Below are 24,798 nucleotides of genomic sequence, written 5' to 3' on the forward strand. Positions count from 1 at the left end.
TGGCTCTCTGATGGGCAGAATCCTCTTTATCCTTCTTGCAATGCATTGTGCAGATGGAGAAGTTGAGTCCTGGAAGGACCAACCTTGGTGGGGTCAGAGGTGGGGCATAGCCCTGGGAAATGAGCCTTACTCCTACAGGGGCAAAGCTCAACCTTACTGGTAGGTTCTTTCTCTATTTCTTCACCTCCAGCCAGGCCTTAAGTGGTCAGGGCACTTCTGGGGTCAGTTTCCCCATCTGTGAAGTGAGGCATGTGATGGCGTCTTCTGGGGTGGTGGGGTCTCAGAATTGTTGAGAGCAAATTGTCTCTTCCATCTTTCTGTATGTTTCTCTCAATCTTTGTCTTTGTCTCTGCCCCTCCCCCAGGCCACATACATCAGTCCTGAAATCTACTCTGCCTCCTGGGCCTGCACTGCTGGTGACACTGTGTGGGGTCATGAGGTCACCATCCCCACTGTGCCAAGCCTGGAACACTGCCTCTTTGTTCCTATGGCTCTGATCTCATGTCCTGCTGGACGCCTGACCCTGGCTGGCCCAGCTGCCCCTTGGGACTGGGATCCTCAGAAGAGAGGTCTCCTTTCTGCCCACCTGGGCCTCAGTTTTCCTAGATGTTCTTCCCCAGCAGAGACCCTCCCCTGCTTCTCATTCACACTGGACTCTGTAAACATTTTTTTTAGCTGAAAATCACATAACAAAAAAACCCAATTTAGAACATATAATTCAGTGGCATTAAGCACATTCACTATGTTGTGCAACAAGCACCTCTATCTAGTTCCAGAACATTTTCATCATCCCAAAGCAATACCACGTCCCCATAAACAGTCACTCCCCAACCATCTTCCCCCAGCCCATGACAACCACGAATCTGCTTTCTGTCTCTATGCACTTGCCTATTCTGGACATTTCTTTTTAAAACAAACAAACAAACAAACTTTATTTATTGATTTTACAGAGACAGGAGAGAAAGGGGAGCATGGAATGAGAAGTATCAACTCATAGTTGCTCATGTTAGTTGTTCATTGCTTGCTTGTTGTATGTGCCTTGACCAGGGCAGCCCAGGGTTTTGAACCGGCAACCTTGGCATTCCCGGCCAAAGGTTTATCCACTGCACCACCACAGGCCAGGCTGGACATTTCATATCAATGGAATCACACATCATGTGGTCTTTTTTGTCTGGCTTCTGTAAACTCAGCGTCATTTTTTTTTTTTTTTACAGAGACAGAGAGAGGGATAGATAAGGACAGACAGACAAGAACGGAGAGAGATGAGAAGCCTCAATCATCAGTTTTTCATTGCGACACCTTAGTTGTTCATTGATTGCTTTCTCATATGTGCCTTGACTGTGGGGCTACAGCAGACCGAGTGACCCCTTGCTCGAGCCAGCGACCTTGGGCTCAAGCTGGTGAGCCTTGCTCAAACCCGATGAGCCTGCACTCAAGCTGGTGACCTCGGGGTCTCGACCTGGGTTCTCCGCATCCCAGTTCAACGCTCTATACACTGTACCACCACCTGGTCAGGCTCAGCATCATATATATTTTTTTAATTTTTATTTATTCATTTTAGAGAGGAGAGAGAGAAAGAGAGAGAGAAAGGGGGGGAGGAACAGGAAGCATCAACTCCCATATGTGCCTTGACCAGGCAAGCCCAGGGTTTTGAACTAGTGACCTCAGCATTCCAGGTCAATGCTTTATCCACTGCACCACCACAGGTCAGACAGTGTCATATTTTTTAGTTTTATCCACAATAGTGTGAATCGTCTCCATGGACACATTGGCCTTTGCTGACAGTGGGGACAGAGGGTGAGAAGAAACCCGCAGAGGCCAAGAAACAGACATAGAGGAAAGATTAATGTGAATCTAAAGGAAGCAAGGAGACTCTTCAAGAGCTGAAACCTAGGGCACCCTGAGGCTGGTGTTTGGGAAATGGGAAGGTGGGTACTTGGGGTGGGGGCTCAGTGTACAGGAAGCACCTCATAACAATTTTGGGGAAGATTGACCTAAGACATTCCAGGACACTGGGCTCCCATTCAGCTCCTGAGTCCCAGAGGTTGTCCAGAGAGGGCTAGAGACCTGGCCAAGGACACAGAGCCCCAGGCCACCCAAGGGACTGGCACTTGGTGGGCAGCTTTGGTCTGGGACCAGCAGAACAGAAGCTCAGACGCCTGCTCTGTGTCTGACTTGCCCTGCACAGGTTGTGGCAGGCATGAGGCCATGACCACCACCAAGCTGACTTCCTGGGTTTCTCTTTCACTTTGACTTGCCCAAGAGGGGCCAGGACTCCTAACTTTTTTTCTTTTAAACCTTTTTAGTCTTCTTTCTTGTTCAGCTTCAAAGTGTTCTGGGGCAAGGACAGGGCGGTTGGGGCCTCATTGGCAGCGCAAAAGCTCTTCTGAGACTATAGGCCTCTGTGTGGACCCGATGGGGCAGCGGGCAGCCAGGCTGGTCTCCCTTCTCCTCCTCCTGCTGCCCAGGCAGGGAGGTAAGTGTTCTACCCTAGTGCCACTGCGTGTCTTGCTGAGGGTAGGAGGCTGTGTGTGGAGGACTGAGGACGCGGGTTCCAGTGTTGGCTTTGTGTCTGTGTGCCTTCTTTCTCTGTCATACAGATGATTGGTCATTATGACTTCTTGGGTCAGACTTGGATATCTCCCCTCTGGTCTTAATGTCGTCGTGTAGAATGGGTTGGATCTTTGAATCTTTCTCACCTCCCAGAGTTCAATGAGAAATAGTCAAGGAAGGGATAGTGAACAAGTATGTAAATTATCAATATACTTAACATAGTATTATGTATTATATCTACTCTTTCTCCATCTTGTGGAATGGGGTGGGAAAGGGCCCAGCCCCCTGTGGATGACTGGGTTTGGACCCTTATTCCAGCTCCTCCGTTGCTACTGTGTGATCTTGGGCAACTTTTTGCCTCTCTGGACCTCAGTTTCCCTCTCTGTAAACTGGGGATTAGTAAGGTTTCAGAGCCTTTGGGTGTCTGATAGGGTGGAGACCAGGGGACCCTGGATTGCTTTGGAGGAGAAGCCCAAGAGGTTGATGGGTGAATGGGTGGGTGGGTAGGGAGATGGTTGGTTGGATGGATGGATGAATGGGTGGGTGCACGGATGGAAACATGGGTGAGGAGTGAATGGTTACTTGGCCAGCTCCCAGGTGAGCCCCTCTCCCCATGTGGTGAAAGGCTGGAACTGTCATTATCTCTTTGTTGTCTTTACAGCTGAAGCCTGTGATACCAGCAGGTGCTGTTTTCAGGACCCACCATATCAGACTGCAGATTCAGGTTGGGGCAGTTTCCCATTGGTGTCATGTTGGGCTCTGACTGATAAACCCCTAGCAGCCCCTCACTCAGCTCTTTCCTGTCCAGTCAAAGACCTGGGTCCACTTGGGGTCTTTTTTTTTTTTTTTTTTTTTTACAGAGACAGAGAGAGAGTCAGAGAGAGGGATAGACAGGGACAGACAGGAACGGAGAGAGATGAGAAGCATCAATCATCAGTTTTTCATTGTGACACCTTAGTTGTTCATTGATTGCTTTCTCATATGTGCCTTGACCGCGGGTCTTCAGCAGACTGAGTAACCCCTTGCTGAAGCCAGTGACCTTGTGTCCAAGCTGGTGAGCTTTTCCTCAAACCAGATGAGGCCGTGCTCAAGCAGGCAACCTCAGGGTCTCGAACCTGGGTTCTCCTCATCCCAGTCTGACGCTCTATCCACTGTGCCACCACCTGGTCAGGCTACTTGGGGTCTTGGCAGCCCCTACCTCACAGGCAGCCAGCTTGTCCTCACTAAGCTCTGGTGTCTTGGAGCAGTCACTCTCTCTGAGGTTCGTTCCCTCCCTACCAGGGTCACAGGTGTTTGCATCTGTTTACATTGGTCAGCACATGGGGCTAAGCAGCTGTTAAATATTTTGAATTTTTAATTCCCCCCAAGCAGGCATTGCGGGAACATTTAGGCTTATAATGCACCCCACTAAGATTCTGCGACTGAGCAGGTGCATCATTCATTCTTTTGTTCAAGAAATATTTACTGAGCACCTAATATGTGCACACAAAATCCTAGACATGAAGGAATCAGTTGCAAGCCCAGCTGTCCTCCTGGGGTCAGTCTCATGAGGGAAGTAGACAACAGATCAATAAATGTATATACTGCCTACATAGTATAACTGCATATACTGATGTGCACAGAGCAGGGGGAGGGGTGGGGGGAGGGGGCTGTTTCTGGTTGGCTGGTTGTCAGGGAAGTGACACTGAAGGAAACACTGAAATGTCAAGATCTGGGGGAAGGGCACAGCACATGCAAAAGGCCCTGAAATGAGAGTGAGCTTGGTGTGGATGAAGCAGGGGGAGCAGAGAAGATGGCAGGAGACAGATGTGAAGGGCACAGGAGGATGCTGGGAGCTGTTCAGACTGTAGAAACACTGGATTTCATAAGTGTCACAAAGATTCATTTTGAGGGTATGTCAGCACAGAGATGTCTTCCTTACTCTCGTCTGTTTTCAAACCTCCAGGATCTCCTCTGGGGTCAGCCTCAGGCCCCAGCAACCTGACCTGTTACCGGATATCTGGTGCTGGTTATGAATGCTCCTGGGAGTATGAGGGTCCCACGGCTGGGGTCAGCCACTTCCTGCGGTGTTGGTGAGCACCCCTTCCCAGACTCCAAACCCTCAACCACCATCCAGCCCTTGCTCCTGACTCAATGCATCTGCCCATAGATGTGTGATTGCAGCCCAGGGCTGGTCCATGCCTCTTCCTGGGCCTCAGTTTATAATGTGATCAGGGAGGGTGGGGGCTCTGTGTTGTGAGGGGTCAGCTTGGGTGGGCATCCAGATTGGAAAGCAATCAGGGTCCCTCTAGTCCTTTTTTTTTTTTACAGAGAGAGAGAGTCAGAGAGAGGGATAGATAGGGACAGACAGACAGGAATGGAGAGAGATGAGAAGCATCAATCATCAGTTTTTCGTTGCAACACCTTAGTTGTTCATTGATTGCTTTCTCATATGTGCCTTGACTGCGGGCCTTCAGAAGAATGAGTAACCCCTTGCTCAAGCCAGCGACCTTGGGTCCAAGCTGGTGAGCGTTGCTCAAACCAGATGAGCCCACGCTCAAGCTGGCAACCTCGGGGTCTTGAACCTGGGTACTCTGCATCCCAGTCCGATGTTCTATCCACTGCGCCATCACCTGGTCAGGCTCTAGAGACTAGAGTCTAGTCCTTTTTTTTTTTTTTTTTTTTTTTTTTACAGGGACATAGAAAGAGTCAGAGAGAGGGATAGATAGGGACAGACAGACAGGAACAGAGAGAGATGAGAAGCCTCAATCATCAGTTTTTCCTTGCAACATCTTAGTTGTACATTGATTGCTTTCTCATATGTGCCTTGACCATGGGGCTACAGCAGACTGAGTAACCCCTTGCTTGAGCCAGCGACCTTGGGTCCAAGCTGGTGAGCTTTTTGCTCAAGCCAGATGAGCACACGCTCCAGCAGGTGACGTTGGGGTCTCAAACCTGGGTCCTCCGCATCCCAGTCAGACGCTCTATCCACTGCGCCACCACCTGGTCAGGCTCTAGTCCTTTTTTTATCCTCACCCTCTCACTCATTTGTTTGTTCGTCCATCCATTCATCCCTCAATTAATTTATCCCTCTCTCTGTGGCAGGCAGCTCATGTTGGGATATTTGGGGTCCCACAGCACCTCAATCTCAAGCTGTTCCCCAAGGAACCCCCAGGCTAGTGAGGGAGAGTCAAAGGGGCAGAGAAGGATGTAAGGATGCAGGGATGTTATGCACATCATCTGTTGTGGCTGAGACATTTCTGAGGCCCACTAGGACCCCAGATTCAGCATCAATACGCTCCTTCTTTGCAGCCTCCGGCCCGGGCGCTGTTGCTACTTCTCTGCGGGCTCATCCACCAAGCTGCAGTTCTCCGAACAGGATGTTGTATCTGTGCTGTACCCTGTCACTCTCTGGGTGGAATCCTGGGCTGCCAACCGGACAGAGAAGTCTCCTGAGATTACCCTGAACCTGTACAGCTTTGGTCAGCACCCTGTTCTTCTCCTCCTTCTCACTGCCCTTTCCTTGTCCAGAGGATGGTTCTCAAGCCTGTACCTGGGGATATACTGGGCCCCTGGAAAGGGGCTTGAAATTTTCAGCCATTACATCAAACACTGTTGTATGACTTGGCAGAATCTTTTACAATTCCCTTACCTATCTCCTATTGCTGGATAATCAGGTTGCTTTTGGTTTCTCCCTGACACTGTCATGGTGCCAGGACCCTGTTGGGTTTTGGTTTTTTTTTTAACTGTTTTCATGAGTTAATAACATGCATTTAGCATATAGTTGTCAAGCTGCTACTGTGTACCACACTGAGCCATAGGTGCCATGGGCAAGGCCAGCAGAAGTCACAGCCTAGCACTGGCACTAAAATGAAGTGACTGAGATACCACCTGGGGTACAAAATTTTAGGGGGGGTGCCAAAAACCCCTCAGTAGTTAATAGAAGCAACACTGTCATGCAATATGTTTAAAAATAAAAATTAATGTAAAAATAATCCATGATGAACAAAATGTCAAAATTTTAAACAAAGACAGGATTCAACCCTGTATTTGTACAACCTTCCCTCACTTGCCTCACCCTGATCCTGATCCTGCCTCTTCTTTCATGGAGCCCAGTTTCAAGCAGGGGTGATGAATGAGGCATAATCAATACATATGATGAGATACTGCTGGGAGATCAAGGGAGGCCTCCAGCTCAGGCTGAGTCCTGAAGGATAGAATGAACCCAGCAGGAAGGACGGTGGGAAAGTGTGGTCCATGTGGAAAAGAATGTGCCACAACATGTGCAAAGGCTCTAAGGTGGAATTGGGTGTGGCAAGATGATAGATGTCTCTCCTTAGGTGAACTCCTTGAATTGGGTCTAAAGAACTAGTAAGATTTCCCTTAATACTCCTCCAGAAAAATAGAATCAATTCATTCCCCTCTTGTCAGCAGTTAACAAAAGTGCCTGTCTCACCACAACCTTGTCAGCAGTAGGTGTTAATATTATAAAGATGTCTTCATTAACAGGATCCTGTGTATAAATTTTGACTCTTTGACCCATAGACTCCCAGGCTTAGATGGGAACCACAAGGGTGTCCTTGAATTCACATTCGGGGGACTTGGTTGGCTACTCTGGGCTAGGCGATGCTTGGAAAGATTTTCTGGAATATTTTGGACCAACAACTCACACAAACACCTATTTTCCCTCCCCAACCTCCACCTCTGCTTCCAGTTAAATATGACCCTCCACAAGGAGACATCAAGGTGTCAGTGTTAGCAGGGAGGCTGTACATGAAATGGGCGACCCCAGCCCACCAGGATGGCGCTGAGGTGCAGTACCGGCACCGGACACCTGGAAGCCTGTGGAAGTTGGTGAGTTTGTTTTCCAGGTCAGTGTCATCATCTGTACATCTGTTACACCTCCCACCTGGCCTTCACTCTTACCCCATGTCTAATCTCTGAGGTCTCTCTGACATGAAGCTTTTACTGTGACCTCCCTTCTTCACATACTCTCCATGGCTCCCTATTACCCTCACAAGGCATGGTTGTCCTCAGTCAGCCCTAGGTGCCCTCACTTGCCATGTGCTTCCTCTGGCATACTGCTGAATGGCCATCATTCTTTACCCATACCCTGGATTTCTAGCCTCTTTGCCTTTTCTTTTCTTTTTTTAAATTTTTTTTTGTATTTTTCTGAAGTTGGAAACGGGGAGGCAGTCAGACAGACTCCCACATGCGCCTGAGATCTACCTGGCATGCCCACCAGGGGGCAATGCTCTGCCCATCTGGGGCGTCGCTCTGTTGCGACCAGAGCCATTCTAGCGCCTGAGGCAGAGGCCATGGAGCCATCCTCAGCGCCCGGGCCAACTTTGCTTCAATGGAGCCTTGGCTGCGAGAGGGGAAGAGAGAGACAGAAAGGAAGGAGAGGGGGAGGGGTGGAGAAGCAGGTGGGTGCTTCTCCTGTGTGCCCTGGCCGGGAATCGAACCCGGGACTCCTGTACACCAGGCCGATGCTCTACCACTGAGCAAACTGGCCAGGGCCTGCCTTTTCACATGAAGTTTCCTCTATCTGCCCTCTTCTCTATATGAGCACATGTGAACCCAGCCCACCCTCAGTATCCAGCTCAAGGGCCACCTCTTGACAAAGCTGCCCTTCTGCTGGTTCCTTCCTCTCCTTTCTTCTTTTTAAAAATAGAGATGTAATGGACATAAAACATTATCTTAGTTTCATGTGTATGACATAATGATTCAATATTTGTACATATTATTAAATGATCAGCACAATAAGTCTAGTTAACTTCTGACACCACACATAGTTACAGGTTTTTTTCTTTTTCCTTTCTTTTTCTTTTTATTTTTTTAGTGAGAATGAGAGAGACAGACAGACAACAAGGGAGAGAGATGAGAGGCATCAACTCGTAGTTGCGACACTTTATTTATCCATTGATTGCTTCTTATACGTGACTTGACGGGGCGTGGGTGGGAAGGCTCAAGCTGAGCCAGTGACCTTGGGCTCAAGCCAGCGACCATGGGATCATGCTGATGATCCCACACTCAAGCTGGCGACCCTGCACTCAAGTTGGTGAGCCTGCACTCAGGCCAGATGAGTCTGCACTCAAACCAGCAACCTCGGGGTTTTGAACCTGGGTCTTTAGTGTCCCAGGCCAATGCTCTATCTACTGTGCCATCATCTGGTCAGGCTCAATGTGATGTGTGTGTGTGTGTGTGTGTGTGTGTGTGTGTGACAGAGACAGAGAAAGGGACAGATAGGGACAGACAGATAGGAAGGGAGAGAGATGAGAAGCATCAATTCTTCATTGTGGCTCCTTAGTTGTTCATTGATTGCTTTCTCATATGTGCCTTGACTGGGGGGCTACAGTAGATCAAGTGGGCCTTGCTCAAACCAGATGAGCCCACACTCAAGCTGGCAACCTCAGGGTTTCGAACCTGGGTCCTCTGAGTCCTAGTCTGACGTCCTAGTCTGGAGTCCCAGTCTGCCACCGCCTGGTCAGGCTCAATGTGGTTTTGATTTGCATTTCCCTGATGATTAGTGATGTTGAGCAAATTTTTCATGTACCTGCTGGCCATATGTATGTCTTCTTTGGATCTTTATTCATTCTTCAGCTACTGTCTATTCCCTGCTCTGTAGCCTCGCTGTCCCAGCCAGACAAGCCTATACTTACAGAAAACCTCAGCTTAGACCCAGTTCCCAAGGAGCCCCCAGTCTGAGGAAGACAGAGACACCCAGCCTCCGAATTGTGGCCAGTTTCCTTCCTCAAACTGGGAGCATCTCAAGGGCAGGGAGTTGCCTCAGCTTCAGCCCATCTTCCCTCCAAATGTTGTGCCCCTCCCCGAGGCTCAGTTTCCCCATTAGGTGACTAGATTTGGTGACATAGGACCCTGATAGGGAGGACCTCTTTCCATGTTTTATTTCCAGCCCCCTAAGTACACTCTGCAGTAGGCCCTCTCAGACCCCTTTGTAGATGAGGAAACTGAGGCTCAGGATGTCAGGGACCTCTCAGGGTCAGATGAGAAACATGGGGCAGGCTGGGGCAGGGCTCCCCTGACCCCTGACAATGCAGACAGGTTTTGCTTCTTAAAATACGTTTTTTTTGTTTTTTGTGTTTTTTTTTTTTTTTCTCTTTCCTTTCCCGTAATTTTCTGAAGCTGGAAACGGGGAGAGACAGCCAGACAGACTACCGCATGCGCCCGATGGGATCCACCAGGCACGCCCACCAGGGGCGACGCTCCGCCCACCAGGGGGCGATGCTCTGCCCCTCCAGGGCGTCAGCCTGCTGCGACCAGAGCCACCCCAGCGCCCGGGGCAGAGGCCAAGGAGCCATCCCCAGCGCCCAGGCCATCTCCGCTCCAATGGAGCTCCGGCTGCGGGAGGGGAAGAGAGAGACAGAGAGGAAGGAGAGGGGGGGCGGAGAAGCAAACGGGCGCCTCTCCCATGTGCCCTGGCCGGGAATCGAACCTGAGTCCCCCGCACGCCAGGCCGACGCTCCACCGCAGAGCCAACCGGCCAGGGCCTAAAATACGTTTTTAAAAATTATAAAATAAATGTTGTCTCCTAAGATAATTCTTATAAATAAATGTTTAATTTTGGAATGATCTTAGATTTTTTTCAGGAAAGAAAGAAATACAATGAGCTCCCATAGAATCTTTGCCCAGCTTTCCTCCCGTTAGCATCTTACATCCTAGACTGAGCAGACGGGGGCATTGCTTTGAGCCACACTCCAGAGAGCTCTGGAGGTTGTTCATCTTTCCAAGGATGTCTTCTCTTTCTCCTGGATTCAGTCCAGGGTTTCACATTGCACTCAGTAAAATAATATTTTTAAATAGAATATTAATAATAAAAGAATAATATTTTTACTAATAATATTAGAGCTAATATTTTCAACATCAAAATGTAAAACAGGCCTGACCTGTGGTGGCGCAGTGGATAAAGTGTCGACCTGGAAATGCTGAGGTCACCGGTTCGAAACCCTGGGCTTGCTTGGTCAAGGCACATATGGGAGTTGATGCTTCCAGCTCCTCCCCACCTTCTTTCTCTCTCCCTCTCTCCCTCTTTCTCTCTCCTCTCTAAAATGAATAAATAAAACTTAAAAAAAAAAAAAACTTAAAAAAAAATTAAAAAAAAAAATGTAAAACAATATATAAATATGGTTTTGTCCTAGGGCAACTGTGAACACCAGGATGATGAAGATGATGCCGGCTTCGGTGAGAATAAAAGTAGCAACAGCAACAGCTGCAGCAAATTAGCATTAATCAAGCACTTAATGTGTGCCAGGCCAGTGCGAACTTTTTTGTATAACTATTGGCCTCCCCTGTAGTTCTGTATTGGATTATTCCCACTTTACAGGGGAGGAAACAAAGGCTGGAGGAGGGGTGTGAGAAGCCATAGACCAAAGTCACATTTTAAGGAGTGGCCTTGCTGGGACTCGAACCAGGGACAGGAAAAGTAGATGATCCTTGAGGCCCCAAGAAGACAGGCCCTGGACTGTTTCTGCCATGTCCTCAGGGCCTGGTACACAGTTGACTCTTCATAAGTTCATGCATATAATTGGCACCTAATAAGTGCATGTACACAGTTGGCACTCATTGCATGCACAATGGCTTAGTGACCAGTGCTGTTACTTCTGTACCCCCAGGTGTGGGACAGTCCCTTGTTCTCATGTTTGACCTGTTTTCCACCAGAGTCATGCCTCTGCCCACTGGACATAAACAAAGTGCAGGAATTCCAGCTCAGGCGCCGGCAGCTTAGGTCAGGAGACCCAGAGAGACCGTGGAGCAGCTGGAGCAGCCCTGTGTGTGTCCCCCCTGGTGAGAATGTCACAGCCACAAGAACAGGGGCAGGCATTAGAACTATGGCAGCAGCAAGTGTTAAAAACAAGATGACAGCCTGACCAGGAGGTGGCGCAGTAGATAGAGCATTGGACTGGGATGTGGAAGGACCCAGGTTCGAGACCCCGAGGTTGCCAGCTTGAGTGCAGACTCATCTGGTTTGAGCAAAGCTCACCAGCTTGGACCCAAGGTCGCTGGCTCAAGCAAGGGGTTACTCGGTCTGCTGAAGGCCCACGGTCAAGGCACATATGAGAAAGCAATCAATGAACAACTAACGTGTTGCAACGCTCAATGGAAAAACTAATGATTGATGCTTCTCATCTCTCTCCATTCCTGTCTGTCTGTCCCTATCTATCCCTCTCTCTGACTCACTATCTGTCTCTGTAAAAAATAAATAAATAAAAACAAGATGACAAATTTTTAAAATAAGGCAGCAGGAGAAATTAGTGAAAATTGTTAATAGGTGGCCATGAGCAAGTTTCGCTTCATATGAGGGGAACCCATAATCTGGTTGTTGTTTTTTTGTTTTTTTTTTCTGAAGTTGGAAACGGGGAGGCAGTCAGACTCCCGCATACGCCCAACCAGGATCCACCAGGCATGCCCACCAGGGGGCAACGCTCCGCCCATCTGGGGCTTTGCTCTGTTTGCAACCAGAGCCATTATAGTGCCTGAGGCAGAGGCCATGGAGCCATCCTCAGCGCCTGGGCCAATTTTGCTCCAATGGAGCCTCTGCTGCAGGAGGGGAAGAGAGAGACAGAGAGGAAGGAGGGGGGAGGGGTGGAGAAGCAGATGGGCGCTTCTCCTGTGTGCCCTGGTTGGGAATCGAACCCGGGACTCCTGCACACCAGGCCGATGCTCCACCACTGAGCCAACCGGCCAGGCCGGAACCCATAATCTGAAAAGAAAACATTTATCAGTCTGCCTCTTGTTCCAATTCATTTGGTTAGTTGTTTTTTGAAAGTTACACAAGGAGTTGTTGGGTGAAAGTGGTTGAGTCAGGAAGTATTTCCCTAAATACAGAGAAACTGGAGCCTGGGTAGCTCCAGATGGTGATGTGGCCACGAGGTGAGGAGACGGGCGACTATCAACATTTGTCCCCAACCTTGCCCACTAGGGCCTCCTCCTGCCCTGTGGCATACCTGCTGGGAAAGAGTTTTTTTTTCAGATTTTTATTTAAATTGTGATAAAGAGCACATAACATAAAATGCACCATTTTAATAGTCTTTTTTTGTGTGGCAGAGACAGAGAGAGTCAGAGAAAGGGACAGACAGGAAGGAAGAGAGAGAGATGAGAAGCATCAATTCCTCATTGCGGCTCCTTAGTTGTTCATTGATTGCTTTCTCATATGTGCCTTGACCGTGGGCCTTCAGCAGACCGAGTGACCCCTTGCTCGAGCCAGCGACCTTGGGTCCAAGCTGGTGGGCTTTTGCTCAAACCAGATGAGCCCGCGCTCAAGCTGGCGACCTCGGGGTCTCGAACCTGGGTCCTCCATATCCCAGTCCAATGCTCTATCCACTGCGCCACAACCTGGTCAGGCTAAAATGCACCATTTTATACATTTTTTTTTCTCCAAGTGAGAGGAGGAGAGATAGACTCCCACAAGCTCCCCAACCAGGATCCACCTAGCAACCCTGTCTGGGGCCGATGCTCTGCCCATCTGGGACCATGCTTACAACTCAGCTATTTTAGTGCCTGAGGCGGAGGCTCCATGGAGCCAACCTCAGTACCCAGAGGGCTGATTGGGGGTGGGGGGTAAGAGAGAGAAAAGAGAAGGGGGAAGGAAAGGTGTGGAGAAGCAGATGGTTAGTTCTCCCGTGTAACCTGACTGGGAATAGAACCTGGGACATCCACCCGCCAGGCTGACGCTCTACCTCTGAGCCAACCAGCCAGGGCCCATTTTACACATTTTTTTCTCTTTTTTTGTATTTTTCTGAAGTTGGAAACGGGGAGGCAGTCAGACAGACTCCCGCATGCGCCCTACCGGGATCCACCCGGCACGCCCACCAGGGGGCGATGCTCTGCCCATCCGGGGCGTCACTCTGTCACAACCAGAGCCACTCTAGTGCCTGGGGCAGAGGCCAAGGAGCCATCCCCAGCGCCCGGGCCATCCCTTGCTCCAATGGAGCCTCAGCTGCGGGAGGGGAAGAGAGAGACAGAGAGGAAGGAGAGAGGGAGGGGCGGAGAAGCAAATGGGCGCCTCTCCTGTGTGCCCTGGCCGGGAATCGAACCCGGGACTTCCGCAAGCCAGGCTGACGCTCTACCACTGAGCCAATCAGCCAGGGCCCATTTTACACATTTTTAAGTGTCTAGTTCCATCGCATTAAGTACATTCATGGAACATATCTCTATGTTTTCAAGTTTGAAAAAGCATTTAATTCCATGGAAGCCTGTGTTGTTTTTTTTTTTTTAATTTTTATTTTTTTTCATTTTTCTGAAGCTGGAAACGGGGAGAGACAGTCAGACAGACTCCCGCATGCGCCCGACCGGGATCCACCCGGCACGCCCACCAGGGGCGACGCTCTGCCCACCAGGGGGCGATGCTCTGCCCATCCTGGGCGTCGCCATGTTGCGACCAGAGCCACTCTAGCGCCTGAGGTAGAGGCCACAGAGCCATCCCCAGCACCTGGGCCATCTTTGCTCCAATGGAGCCTTGGCTGCGGGAGGGGAAGAGAGAGACAGAGAGGAAAGCGCGGTGGAGGGGTGGAGAAGCAAATGGGTGCTTCTCCTGTGTGCTCTGGCCGGGAATCGAACCTGGGTCCTCCACACGCTAGGCCGACGCTCTACCGCTGAGCCAACCGGCCAGGGCTGGAAGCCTGTGTTTTATGGGAAGGAAGGAAAAGGTCTCAGGTCCCCATTCGAGGTCTGCGGGAGGTTGTGAGAAAGGGCAACCCCTCTCCAGTGTCACTGTCCTGCTGTCTTTTATGACAGAAACCCCGCCACAGCCGAAGGTGTGGTTCTCAGTGGAGCCACTTGGCCTGAATGGGAAGAGACGAGTGACCCTGCAGAAGCAGGTAACAAGGGCTATTTGGGGGCTGTGTGGTGCATTGGCCTTGGGAGGAGACAAGACTGGTGGTGGGCAGGGGGACCTAGGGTGCGGTGCACTAGTGGGAGATGGAGGGAGACAAGACGTTGAGGTGGCAGGGTTAAAGAACTGTGGGTTTAACTCTAAAGATACTGGGGAACTATAGAGAGTATGTGAGCAGAAGAGGGGTATAGCTGGACTTAAGTGTTCATAGGCTCCCTCTGGCTGCCATCAGGGGAACAGATTGTGCAGTGCTCTGGTGGACACTGGAAGGCCATGAAGGGGTCAGTTGTGTTGTGCTGGATGAGAGATGATTTCTTTTAAGTCCCCAAAACAACCCATTTAGTACAGTCTAATTAACTCCATTTTACAGAGAAGGAAACAGGCACAGAGGGAAATTTTCTTGCCTGAGTCAGGGGCAAAACTACAACAAATTTTTGCCATAACTGACTTAGCTAAGTCCCCAATGGGCCATCAAAATAAACCCTTTGCTCCTTTGTTTCCAGGGTTTCCTCATTTTAATTCCTTTTCTCAGGAAAAATTTACAGGGTTGAGGTCACTGGGTCCAAAAATGGAAACTTTTTTTTTCCTGGCTTTCAGTGGGTTTTGCCAAATTATTCCCCCCACCCAAAATACCCCAGTGTGCATTGGATGTGAATGCCGGTTCCCCAGCAGTCTTGCTAACATCAAGGTTTATTATTTTAAAAAAAAAAATTTTTTTTAATTTTAGAGAGGAGAAGGGAGAGAGAGAATGGGAAAGAAAGAAGTATCAACTCGTAGTTGCTTCACTTTAATTTGTCTATTAATTGCTTCTCATATGTGCCTTGACCCGGGGGTTCAAGCTGAGCCAGTGACCCCTTGCTCAAGCCAGAGACCTTGTGCTTCAAGTCAGCAACCTTTGGGCTCAAGCCAGTGACCATGGAGTCATGTTGATGATCCCGTGCTCAGCCTACCAACCTCATGTGCAAGCTGGGGAGCCCTTGCTCTTGCTGATGAGCCCATGTTCAAGCTGGTGACCTCAGGGTTTTCAACTGGGGATCTCAGCATCTCAGATTGATGCTCTATCCACTACACCACCAGCAGTCAGGCTATTTTAAACTTGTGGCCTATGTCCTAGGCTCTGGCTTGTGGATGAGTCTGTGTTCGTGGGCTTGATCTGATGTCAGCCCACAAGGACAATGAATATGTTCAAGTTCTCACAAGCTATCTCTCCCACTCATGACAGCTGCCCCAGCTCCAGCTTCCAGAAGGCTGCCGTGGGTCCAAGTCTGGTGCAGAGGTAGCCTACCACCTCCACTTGCACATGCTGTCCTGTTCATGTAAGGCCCAGGCCAAGAAGGTCCTGGGCCCGAGAAAGAAGACACTCATGCTTTCCGGTGCTGCCTACAACCTGGCTATCATCTCTGAGAATCGCTTTGGCTCTGGCCCCAACCAATCAAGACACATCCCTGCCCACACGCACACAGGTATCTGCTCTGGCTGGGGGGCCGAGGGAGGCCCTTTGGAGCTGAGCATCTACTCTGAACCTCAGCTAGACTAAGGCGAGATGTGTGAAGCACAAAGATTTAAGGAGGTGTTTAATTTAGGGGTGTGCCAAAAGTCACTAATGGAGATTCATAATGTTATAATGCAATATTTAAAAAAAATTCTCACAGGCAAAGGACAGCCCAGGCCAACTATCCTTTTTTTTTTCTTTTTGTGACAGAGATAGGGAGAGGAACAGACAAGCAGGAAGGGAGAGAGATGAGAAACATCAATTCTTTGTTGCAGCAGCTCCTTAGTTGTTCATTGATTGCTTTTTCATATGTGCCTTGACTGGGGCGCTACAGCAGACCGATTGACCCCTTGCTCAAGCCAGCGACCTTGGGTTTAAGCTGGTGAGCTTTGCTCAAACCAGATGAGCCCGCACTCAAGCTGGCAACCTCGGGGTCTGACGCTCTATCCACTGCGCCACCGCCTGGTCAGGCCCAACTGTCCATTTAAAGAAAAAAAGTTTTCCATCAATGTGAGAGAGAGAAAGAGAGGAAAAGGAAGAGAGAGAGAACAGTCTAGTTCTAGTTGTTCTAGTTGCTCCGCTGAGTTGTGCACTCACTGGTTGCTTTACATATGTGCCCTGACTGGGGATCAAACCCAGGAAGTCTGCATGCTGGGCTGATGCTCTATCCACTGAGCAAATTGGCCAGGGCAAAACTAACCATTTTAACATGCAATCCAATGGCATCTAGTACATTCACAATGTTGTGCAACCACCACCTCTAATTCCAGAACATTTCCACCACCCCAAAAAGAAACCCCACCCTCATTGGCAGTTGCTCCCCATTCCCCTTCCCCCAGCCCCTGGCAATCACTAATCTGCTTCTAGTCTATGGATTTGCCTGTTCTGGACATTTCACTTAAATGGAATCACATACTACATGGTCTTTTGTGTCTGGCTTCTCTCATTCAGCATGATGTTTTCAAGGTTCATCTGCATTGTAGTACTTCACTCCTTTCTCTTTTTTTAAGATTTTATTTATTGATTTTACAGAGACAGGAGAGAGATAGGAGAGGGAAGGGAGGAATATCAACTCATAGTTGCTTCACTTTAGTTGTTCATTGATTGCTTGTCGTATGTGCCTTGCTGGGCAAACCCAGGGTTTCAAACCAGTGACTTCAGCGTTCCAGGCCAAGGCTTTATCCACTGTGCCACCACAGGTCAGGCGGTGCATCATTCCTTTTTATGGCTCAGTAATAATCCACGTGTGGATGGAGTACATTGTGTTTATCTGTTTATCCACTGGTCGACATTTGGGCTGTTTCCACTTTTTAGCTATTATGAATAGTGCTCATGACATATTTTTGCATTTATTTTGATTTTTTAAAAAGATTGTATTAGAATAATGTTTATCTTGATGACTAAGTTCTCCTTACCTCCTTAAATTTCATGCCTGAGATGAGTGTCTCGCTCATCTCATCCTGGGTCTGGCCATGTTGAGCACCCAACAAGCCTGTGAGTGCAAGGCTGCTACAATGATGTCCATTTTGTTTTATTTATTTTTTAACTTTTTTTTTTTTTTTTTACAGAGACAGAGAGAGAGATAGGGACAGACAAACAGGAACGGAAAGATGAGAAGCATCAATTATTAGTTTTTTGTTGCTTGTTGCAACACCTTAGTTGTTCATTGATTGCTTTCTCTTATGTGCTTTGACCGCGGGTCTTCAGCAGACTGAGTAACTCCTTGCTCGAGCCAGCAACCTTGAGTTGAAGCTGGTGAGCTTTTGCTCAAACCAGATGAGCCCACGCTTAAGCTGGCTTCCTCAGGGTCTCGAACCTGGGTCCTCCGCATCCCAGTCCGATGCTCTATCTACTGCACCACCACCTGGTCAGGCCATTTTGTTTTATTTTAAAAAAATCTTTATTTATTATTGACTTTAGGGAGAGAGGAAGAGAGAGAGACAGGAACATTGAGTTGTTCCTTTATGTGCCCTGACTGGGGTCGGACTGGGTACCTCTGAGCTTTGGGATGATGTTCTACCCAACCAAGCTATCTGGCCAGAGCAATGATGCCTCTTTTAGAGCTGGGACAACTGAGGCTCAGACAGGTGAACCCACTTGCCAGGGTTGCACAGCAGTAAGTTTGTAAGCCCCTGGCCTGGTTTGGGCCATGACCTCACTGTGTGACCTTGGTCTGGTGACTCTCCCTCTCTGAGCCTCAGTTTCTATATCATTGTGGTGATCATGGTCCCACTGTGTAGCAAAGTGGTTCCTGTAAAGCACTCGGCACTGGCCTGCGGCATACAGTCTGCTTGGAAGCAGCACCCACTTCTCTGAGGTTGCTGCAGACACCCTTGCTCTAGCAGGCATCCCCAAACTACGGCCTGTGGGCCGCATGTGGTCCCCTGAAACCATTTATACGGCTCCCGCCGCACTTCCGGAAAGGGGCACCTCTTTTCACTGGTGGTCAGTGAGAGGAGCACTGTATGTGGCAGCCCCCCAACGGTCTGAGAGACAGTGAACTGGCCCCCTGTGTAAAAAGTTTGGGGACCCCTGCTAGGGAGTGGAAGAGAGGGTGTGCCCAAGGGACTGAGAGGGTGTGTCCTCAGCCTCTGAGCTCTGGTCATGCCTCACCCAATGCTGGGTGAGGTGGGTCGGGGCTGGCCAGGCATCTGCTAGAGTAGGAAATGCCCACCAGGCTGGTGCAGGGATGTGTCAGTCCAGGTAGGACTGATAGGGATGTCCTGGCAAGGAACTCTTGGTCAGTGAGGACTCAACTAATTCAAACAGCCTTTCTGTCCCCTCTGTGCCCAGCCTTTCACCCGGCAGCTCCCAGTGTGAGGAGACAAATACAGATGTTCTGGGCCCTGTTGGGTAGAGGTGGGCAACAGGAACCTTGGTGGGCATGAGGTTCCTGTTGCAGCTGTCCTAATATGACTCCCTATTTCCTTTCAGAACCAGGAGTTCTGAATATCAGTTCTGGGGTCAATGGGACCACTATGAGTTGGCCAGCCTGGGCCCCAGGCCTGACATACTGCATCGAGTGGCAGTTCAAGGGCCAATACGGGAGCCCTGTCACCTGCACCCTGACTGCAACCAAAGACCGGGATCCTGCTGGAACTGGTACCTGCCTCTGTACCCTCCATTAGAGCTCCTGGTCAGCCCAGATCTACAGGGACTGTACATGTAGGGTATCTGAAGTCCAGGCAGGTCTCGCCAATTGCTTGCATCACAGAAAGGTGGGGACAGGCCGAGATTCGAGGTCCCCATGCCACCCATGCAGGCTGGAGCTTCCTACTGGGAATCGGGGGTGTCAGGGCTCAGCCCTGGGAAGATGGCACCCAGTGAGTAATGAGTCTCACATTCCAGTCTGTTTCTTAAACATCCACCCTCATCAAGGAAGGTGACAGCTAGCAAGCAGATGGTGGCAAATTAATGAGGCTTCTGGAGAGAAAGAGAGGGTGCTATATGGCCCAGGTAGCCCTTCACTCTCCTACTTCCTGCCCTGGGCCTGGCCAGGGTCATAGGAATTTTTAGCCTCAACCTGTCCCTAATGAGCTTACAGCTTGGGGAGAAAGAACTGGATACAGATACCCTGTCCCATGGAGTAATGGCTAAGCTGGAAGGTTTAGGGGTGGGTTGGGGTATAGGGAAGGGATCTGGGAGGAGGAGACATTAGTGCAAAGGCTTTGAAGTATGAGTAAGAGTGCTCTAGGAATTCCTTGCAGATGGCACAGTAAGTGCAAAGATGTGGAAGTGGGAATGGAAACTACTGGCCTAACACTTGCTAATCCTTCCAGTAACCCACCACTGGAGCCGAGCTTCTGGGGCAATGAGGCAGGAAGAATGTTACCACATTACCATATTTGCCTCTGAAAAACCGGAGAGGCCCACCTCATGGTCCACAGTCTTGTCCACCTACCACTTTGGAGGCAATGGTGAGTGGCTCAAACTTGCAGGGTGGTCTCTCCGGAAGACTCAACAGTGGCCTTAGGAGTCAAAAGGAGGGAATAAGCATTCAGAAGCATCTACTGCTTGTCAGTCCCTGGCCAGAAGTCGGATATATAGAGTGAGTTCAGTCAACTTCTAAGATACCCTGAGAGGCATTGCCCCAGGCTCAGAGAGGCTCAGGGAAGAAAAGTGACAGTGCTTGAGTGGTGGAGCCAGGATTCTGTGGCCAGCGACCTGGACAGTGCTGGGCAGGAAGTACTTGGCTAGTGTTCTGGGAGTTGACTATGCAATGATGCTGGTTGCAGCTTCAGAGGCTGGGAGCCTGAAGCATGTATCTGTGAAGACACTCAGCCTGGACTCAGTGTCTGTGGACTGGATGCCATCTCTGTTAAGCACCTGCCCTGGCATTCTAAAGAAGTACGTTGTACGCTGCTGGGATGAGGACAGCAACCGGGTGTCTGGTATGTGGGGCAGCACAGGCCTGGCTGGGGTAGGAAGGAGTCCCTCTTCCTGTGTGACCCTGAGCACCTCACTGCCCCTTTCTGGGCCGTGGTTTTCCTATAACACAAGATAATTGGACTCCAGGGTCTTGACTGCCCCTTCTAAACCTCCAGAGAGGGCCCAGTGGGCATTGGCCAAGTACTCATGATGTAGCAGGTTCATGGATGGCAATTCCTCACTCATCAGCAACTCCACTGCCATGGTGTCACAGCCCTGCTGGGAGGAACTGGGGACATCCCCTGCCCAAGTCCAGCCTCTTGGGAGTAAAGAGGATCCATGGACCCATGGTTGCCTCTCCCTGCAGAGCTACCTGTGAACCCCACAGAGAACCAGGTCACCTTTCATGGCCTGCGACCTGGTATAACCTACAGCGTGCAAGTGCGAGCAGACACAGCGACTCTGAGGGGTGCCTGGAGCCAACCCCAGCACTTCCGCATAGGTGAGTGGGGAGCCAGGGACAGGGCCCAGAGACTTACCCAGCATGCACTGTCCTATCCCATCTGAGTCTGCAAGCAGCCCTGCCCTCCATGCATCACCTTCAGAGAAAGTTCCAGCTTGATGTGCCACTACTGCCTCCACCAACCTTAGCTCCTACAGCTTCCCCTTTGGAACCTTTTCTCACACCCCTGTGGCCTTGCCCATGAAGGCCCCTTTACCTGGAATATTTATCCTCCCTGTTGTCAAAGTCCTATTCATTTTTCAAAACTCAGCATAAAAGTGACCTCCTCCAGGAAGCCTTCTGTGCTTCCCTCTGGGCACTTTCTACCTGTGACTTCCCTCATCCCCGTCTGACACCTTGGGAGTGGGTGGATGTGTCTGTGTCTGTCTCTGCCTCCCCCAGCTGGAAGTTCCTGGAAAGGAGGAGGGAGCTGTTTATTGAGTAAACAAATGTATATGAATAAATGTCTTTTTCATCACAGAGATAATGAGGTAGGCTTCATTGTCTTGGTGTGTAAGGCTGTGAGGGATTTGGAGACCAAACAATCCCTGTTCCTGCCATGTCCCTGTCTGCTGACCTTGGAGTAAAATCTAGAGACAACCAATAGTCAGGCTCCATGTGGTATGGGCACCTCTGGGTCCAGGGCAGCAGAGTCCTGAGCACTCCTCGTTTCAGGCCTTGATCCCGCAGTCCCAGGGCAGGTGGATCCCCTGGTCTCCCACATCACAGATGAGAAACTGAGGCATGGTGGGGGCCCATGGTATGCCAGGGTCAACAGGGAGTTGATAAAGAGCCTGGCCGACCCAGCTCCCTCCCTGATGAGAGGAAACAAGTTTCCTCCCTTCCTCAACCCAAGTTTCCCACTCCCAAGAAGTCCAGCTTTCGAAGTTGACTGATTTGTCCATCATTCTGGCGTCTCTCGGGAGCTTCCTGGGCATTCTCTTCATGGGCATCCTTGGATACATCAGCCTGCACAGGTAACTTACAACCTCTCCCTGACATGATCCCCAATAATAGCTATAGTAACAGTAACAATAATGGTAATAGCCACTCATGCCAAGTAGGCATTTGTACTCACTCAGATGAGGAAGCTGAGACCCATATGGTCAGGGCAGAGCTAGGATGTGACCCTGGGTCTGTCAGACTTCTGCACTGCCCTCCCCAATTCACATCCTCATTCCCTTTGTAACCTAATGAAGATTTAAAAAAAAAGTTAGAACAATGAAGCAGTAAGAATAGACAGAAGTACTGCTCCTGTGACCAGCTCCCCTCCCTCTCCAGGGTCTTGCCACACCTGTGTCCACCCCTGCCCACACCCTGTGCCAGCACTGCTGTCAAGTTCCCTGGCAGTCAGGGCAAGCAGGTAAGAACTCCTTTTTTTTTTTTTTTTTTAAGAGACAGAGAGAGAGAGTCAGAGAGAGGGGTAGATAGGGACAGACAGACAAGAACGGAGAGAGATGAGAAGCATCAATCATTAGTTTTTCGTTGCGACACCTTAGTTGTTCATTGATTGCTTTCTCATATGTGCCTTGACTGCAGGCCTTCAGCAGACTGAGTAACCTCTTGCTCGAGCCAGCAACCTTGGGTCCAAGCTGGTGAGCTTTTGCTCAAACCAGATGAGTCTGCACTCAAGCTGGGGACCTCGGGGTCTTGAACCTGGGTTCTCTGCATCCCAGCCCAATGCTCTATCCACTGTGCCACTGCCTGGTCAGGCAAGGGCTCCCTTTTTAATCCCAAGTTCTGTTTATTGCATCCACACTCTAGGCCAGGGCTCTGCTGAGTAATGGCCATTATTAGCTCATTTTATTCTACTCCAGCTCACTTAGGCAGAGGCCCCAAAAAACTATTCTATTACAGATGGGCAAGCAGAGGCCCAAAAAGGAACATCCTGGGGGCCATTTTATAGCAGCAGAAATAACCCAGAATAGCTTTATTTAAAAGGGAACCTGATGGGAAAAAATAAATCCCAGGGTGGTGGGCTTCAGGCATGACTGGACCCAGGAAATATGGATTTGTCTTTCTGTGCTGCTGTCCTTCCTACAGGCCCCTCTCCCAAGTAGGCTCAGTCTTCTCCCATGGAAGAAAATGTCTGTTTTCTCCATTAACTGGAGCAAAACTCTCAGGGTCATCACTGATTGGCCCAGCATGGGTCACAAGCCCATCCCTGAACCTATGGTAAGCCAGAGTGCTCTGATTGGTTGAACCAGGGATCACATGCCCAATTACATCAACTATGAGAAAAGCAGGAGCGATTTCCCAAAGAGAAATGGGGTTCCTTCAATCAGATCCTTAAATTTATCTCAAAATTTTAGAAAATTTAGCCAGCAGGTATCTGGCCCATCCCATCCTTATGTGGATAAGAAATAGAACCTTGCACACAGCCTTTCCCTGTCCTCCCTCTCCAGGCTTGGCAGTGGACCAGCCCAGCAGACTTCCAGGAGGAGGAGGAAGAGGAGGAGGAGTTCTTGAAAGAGGCCCTGGTGGTGACTATGCCCTGTGGAAAAAGTGAGGTGGCTGACCTGGACACACCCAGCCCTCTCAAGGACAAGACAGAGCTGCCTCGTGGCATCCCTGAGCCAGCTCTTGACATAGCGCTGCCCTTGGACAGGAGACAGGTGCAAGGACACCTTGAGTCTGGGCCTCTGGAGTCCAGTGGGCAGGACAGTCTGGAGGCTAGCCCTGTCCAGGCAGCTGGACTGTCCCTGATATTGGGAGACCAAATGCAGAGCCCCAGGTCCTACAGTCTTCAACACATGGACCTGGAGGCTTGAGGGAAGAAAGGGAATGTCTACCTCATCTTATGGACAGGAAGACCGATGATTGAAATCACAGTAGCTGGTTATCAAATGCTTATTGCATAACCCAGCCTTTCCATTCAGACACTTGCTTGATGCCTGAGGTACATTACTGTCATATTTTACAGATGTGAACACTGAGGGACAGAAAGGGCAAGTGGCTTTCCTGAAACCACACAGCACAGACAGAAGTCAAACTCTAGCCAAGTAACTCATACTTCATTTCCACCTCTTAGGTTCTGCGACCATTGCCCTTCTCCCCACTATGTCCCACACCTGTTGCCACACATCCTGTGGGGAAGCTTAAAATTCCCATGGAACAGGAGCTGCTACACCAGGTGCTGCCATTGGCTTGTTGGGGTGAAATAGACTGGAGGGTGGCCCAAAGGAGGCTAAGCTGATCGCAGGGTCGTGGGCTGGGAGTCCTGTCCCAAGAGCAATGGACGGGGAGTCTGGGCATTCGGCTCCCTCCTGCACTGCAGGGTCTCCAGGCTCAGAGGATCTAAGTGAGAGGGAAAGAAGGGTGCCTCTAATATTCTGGGGGAGATGATGACGCTTTTCTGGCCTCTGTCTCCTGGTCAGTAAGATGGGAGTGATGATAATGTGGACCTCATAGAGCTGTTGGAGGAGTCTAAACCTTCATAAATGAGCCTCCTCTTGGATTCTTTGCCCTGGGGGAAGCCTGAATTCCTGCTCAAAATCCCCTAATAAAAGCCCGAGAATTCATTTACTCATTCATTCATGTGAATTTATTAATATCTTTCCTGGGTACCCCCAAGAGCACCCACTCTGGGGAAGACACAGCTGGATCTCTCTGCAAAGTCAGGACAGGACAGGGAAGTGAGTCTGGGTTCCCCTCATAAAAGGTGCCTTGGTTCGCTGCATTCCAGCAGTCAGTCTGCCCTCTGCTGCGGGCTCAGGCCGGGACCTGGGGTTCCTCCCTCCTCCTCACACCTAAAGCGCCACAGCAGGACCCGTGTTCCTCATCCTTATACACACCACGAACCCGCTGCTTCCTGAAACTTTCCCCACCGGATCTACCCTTCATCTTTGAATTGTCGCCCGTTCCCATCATGACCATCCGGTGCGTGTCTCCCAGGCCAGCCTGCCCCCCCCCTTCCACTTTTCACCAAGTTTGCAAAACAGACACTTCCGATTAAAAAACAAAAACCAAAAACGCGGTGGGGAAGGCAGAGACTAAAACTCAGAACCATTAAATTTTATGGCAAAGGGACCGCAGCCCAGGCTCCGAGTGAGG

At 49.9% G+C, this 24,798-nt stretch overlaps 1 protein-coding gene across 3 annotated transcripts; it reads left to right on the forward strand.

The window, feature by feature from the left end:
* Window positions 1-2,277: 2,277 nt before the first annotated feature.
* On the forward strand, window positions 2,278-24,252 carry IL12RB1 (interleukin 12 receptor subunit beta 1). 3 transcript variants are annotated; one of them, XM_066253279.1, is made up of 16 exons: window positions 2,278-2,476; window positions 3,215-3,277; window positions 4,499-4,625; window positions 5,845-6,014; window positions 7,247-7,386; window positions 10,692-10,734; window positions 11,212-11,337; window positions 14,287-14,369; window positions 15,606-15,846; window positions 18,810-18,977; window positions 19,655-19,792; window positions 20,111-20,266; window positions 20,611-20,745; window positions 21,617-21,722; window positions 22,027-22,108; window positions 23,151-24,252. In XM_066253279.1, the coding sequence occupies exons 1-16, from the start codon at window positions 2,416-2,418 to the stop codon at window positions 23,514-23,516; spliced, it is 2,205 nt and encodes a 734-aa protein (XP_066109376.1). In that variant the 5' UTR covers window positions 2,278-2,415; the 3' UTR covers window positions 23,517-24,252. The 3 variants fall into 3 exon arrangements, with proteins under 3 accessions (XP_066109376.1, XP_066109377.1, XP_066109378.1); XM_066253280.1 differs by having other exon boundaries at window positions 21,620-21,722; XM_066253281.1 differs by lacking the exon at window positions 11,212-11,337.
* The last annotated feature ends 546 nt before the right edge of the window (window positions 24,253-24,798 follow it).

This window comes from Saccopteryx bilineata, chromosome 1, assembly GCF_036850765.1.
Source record: "Saccopteryx bilineata isolate mSacBil1 chromosome 1, mSacBil1_pri_phased_curated, whole genome shotgun sequence".
In the NCBI taxonomy this organism is placed as follows: domain Eukaryota; kingdom Metazoa; phylum Chordata; class Mammalia; order Chiroptera; family Emballonuridae; genus Saccopteryx; species Saccopteryx bilineata.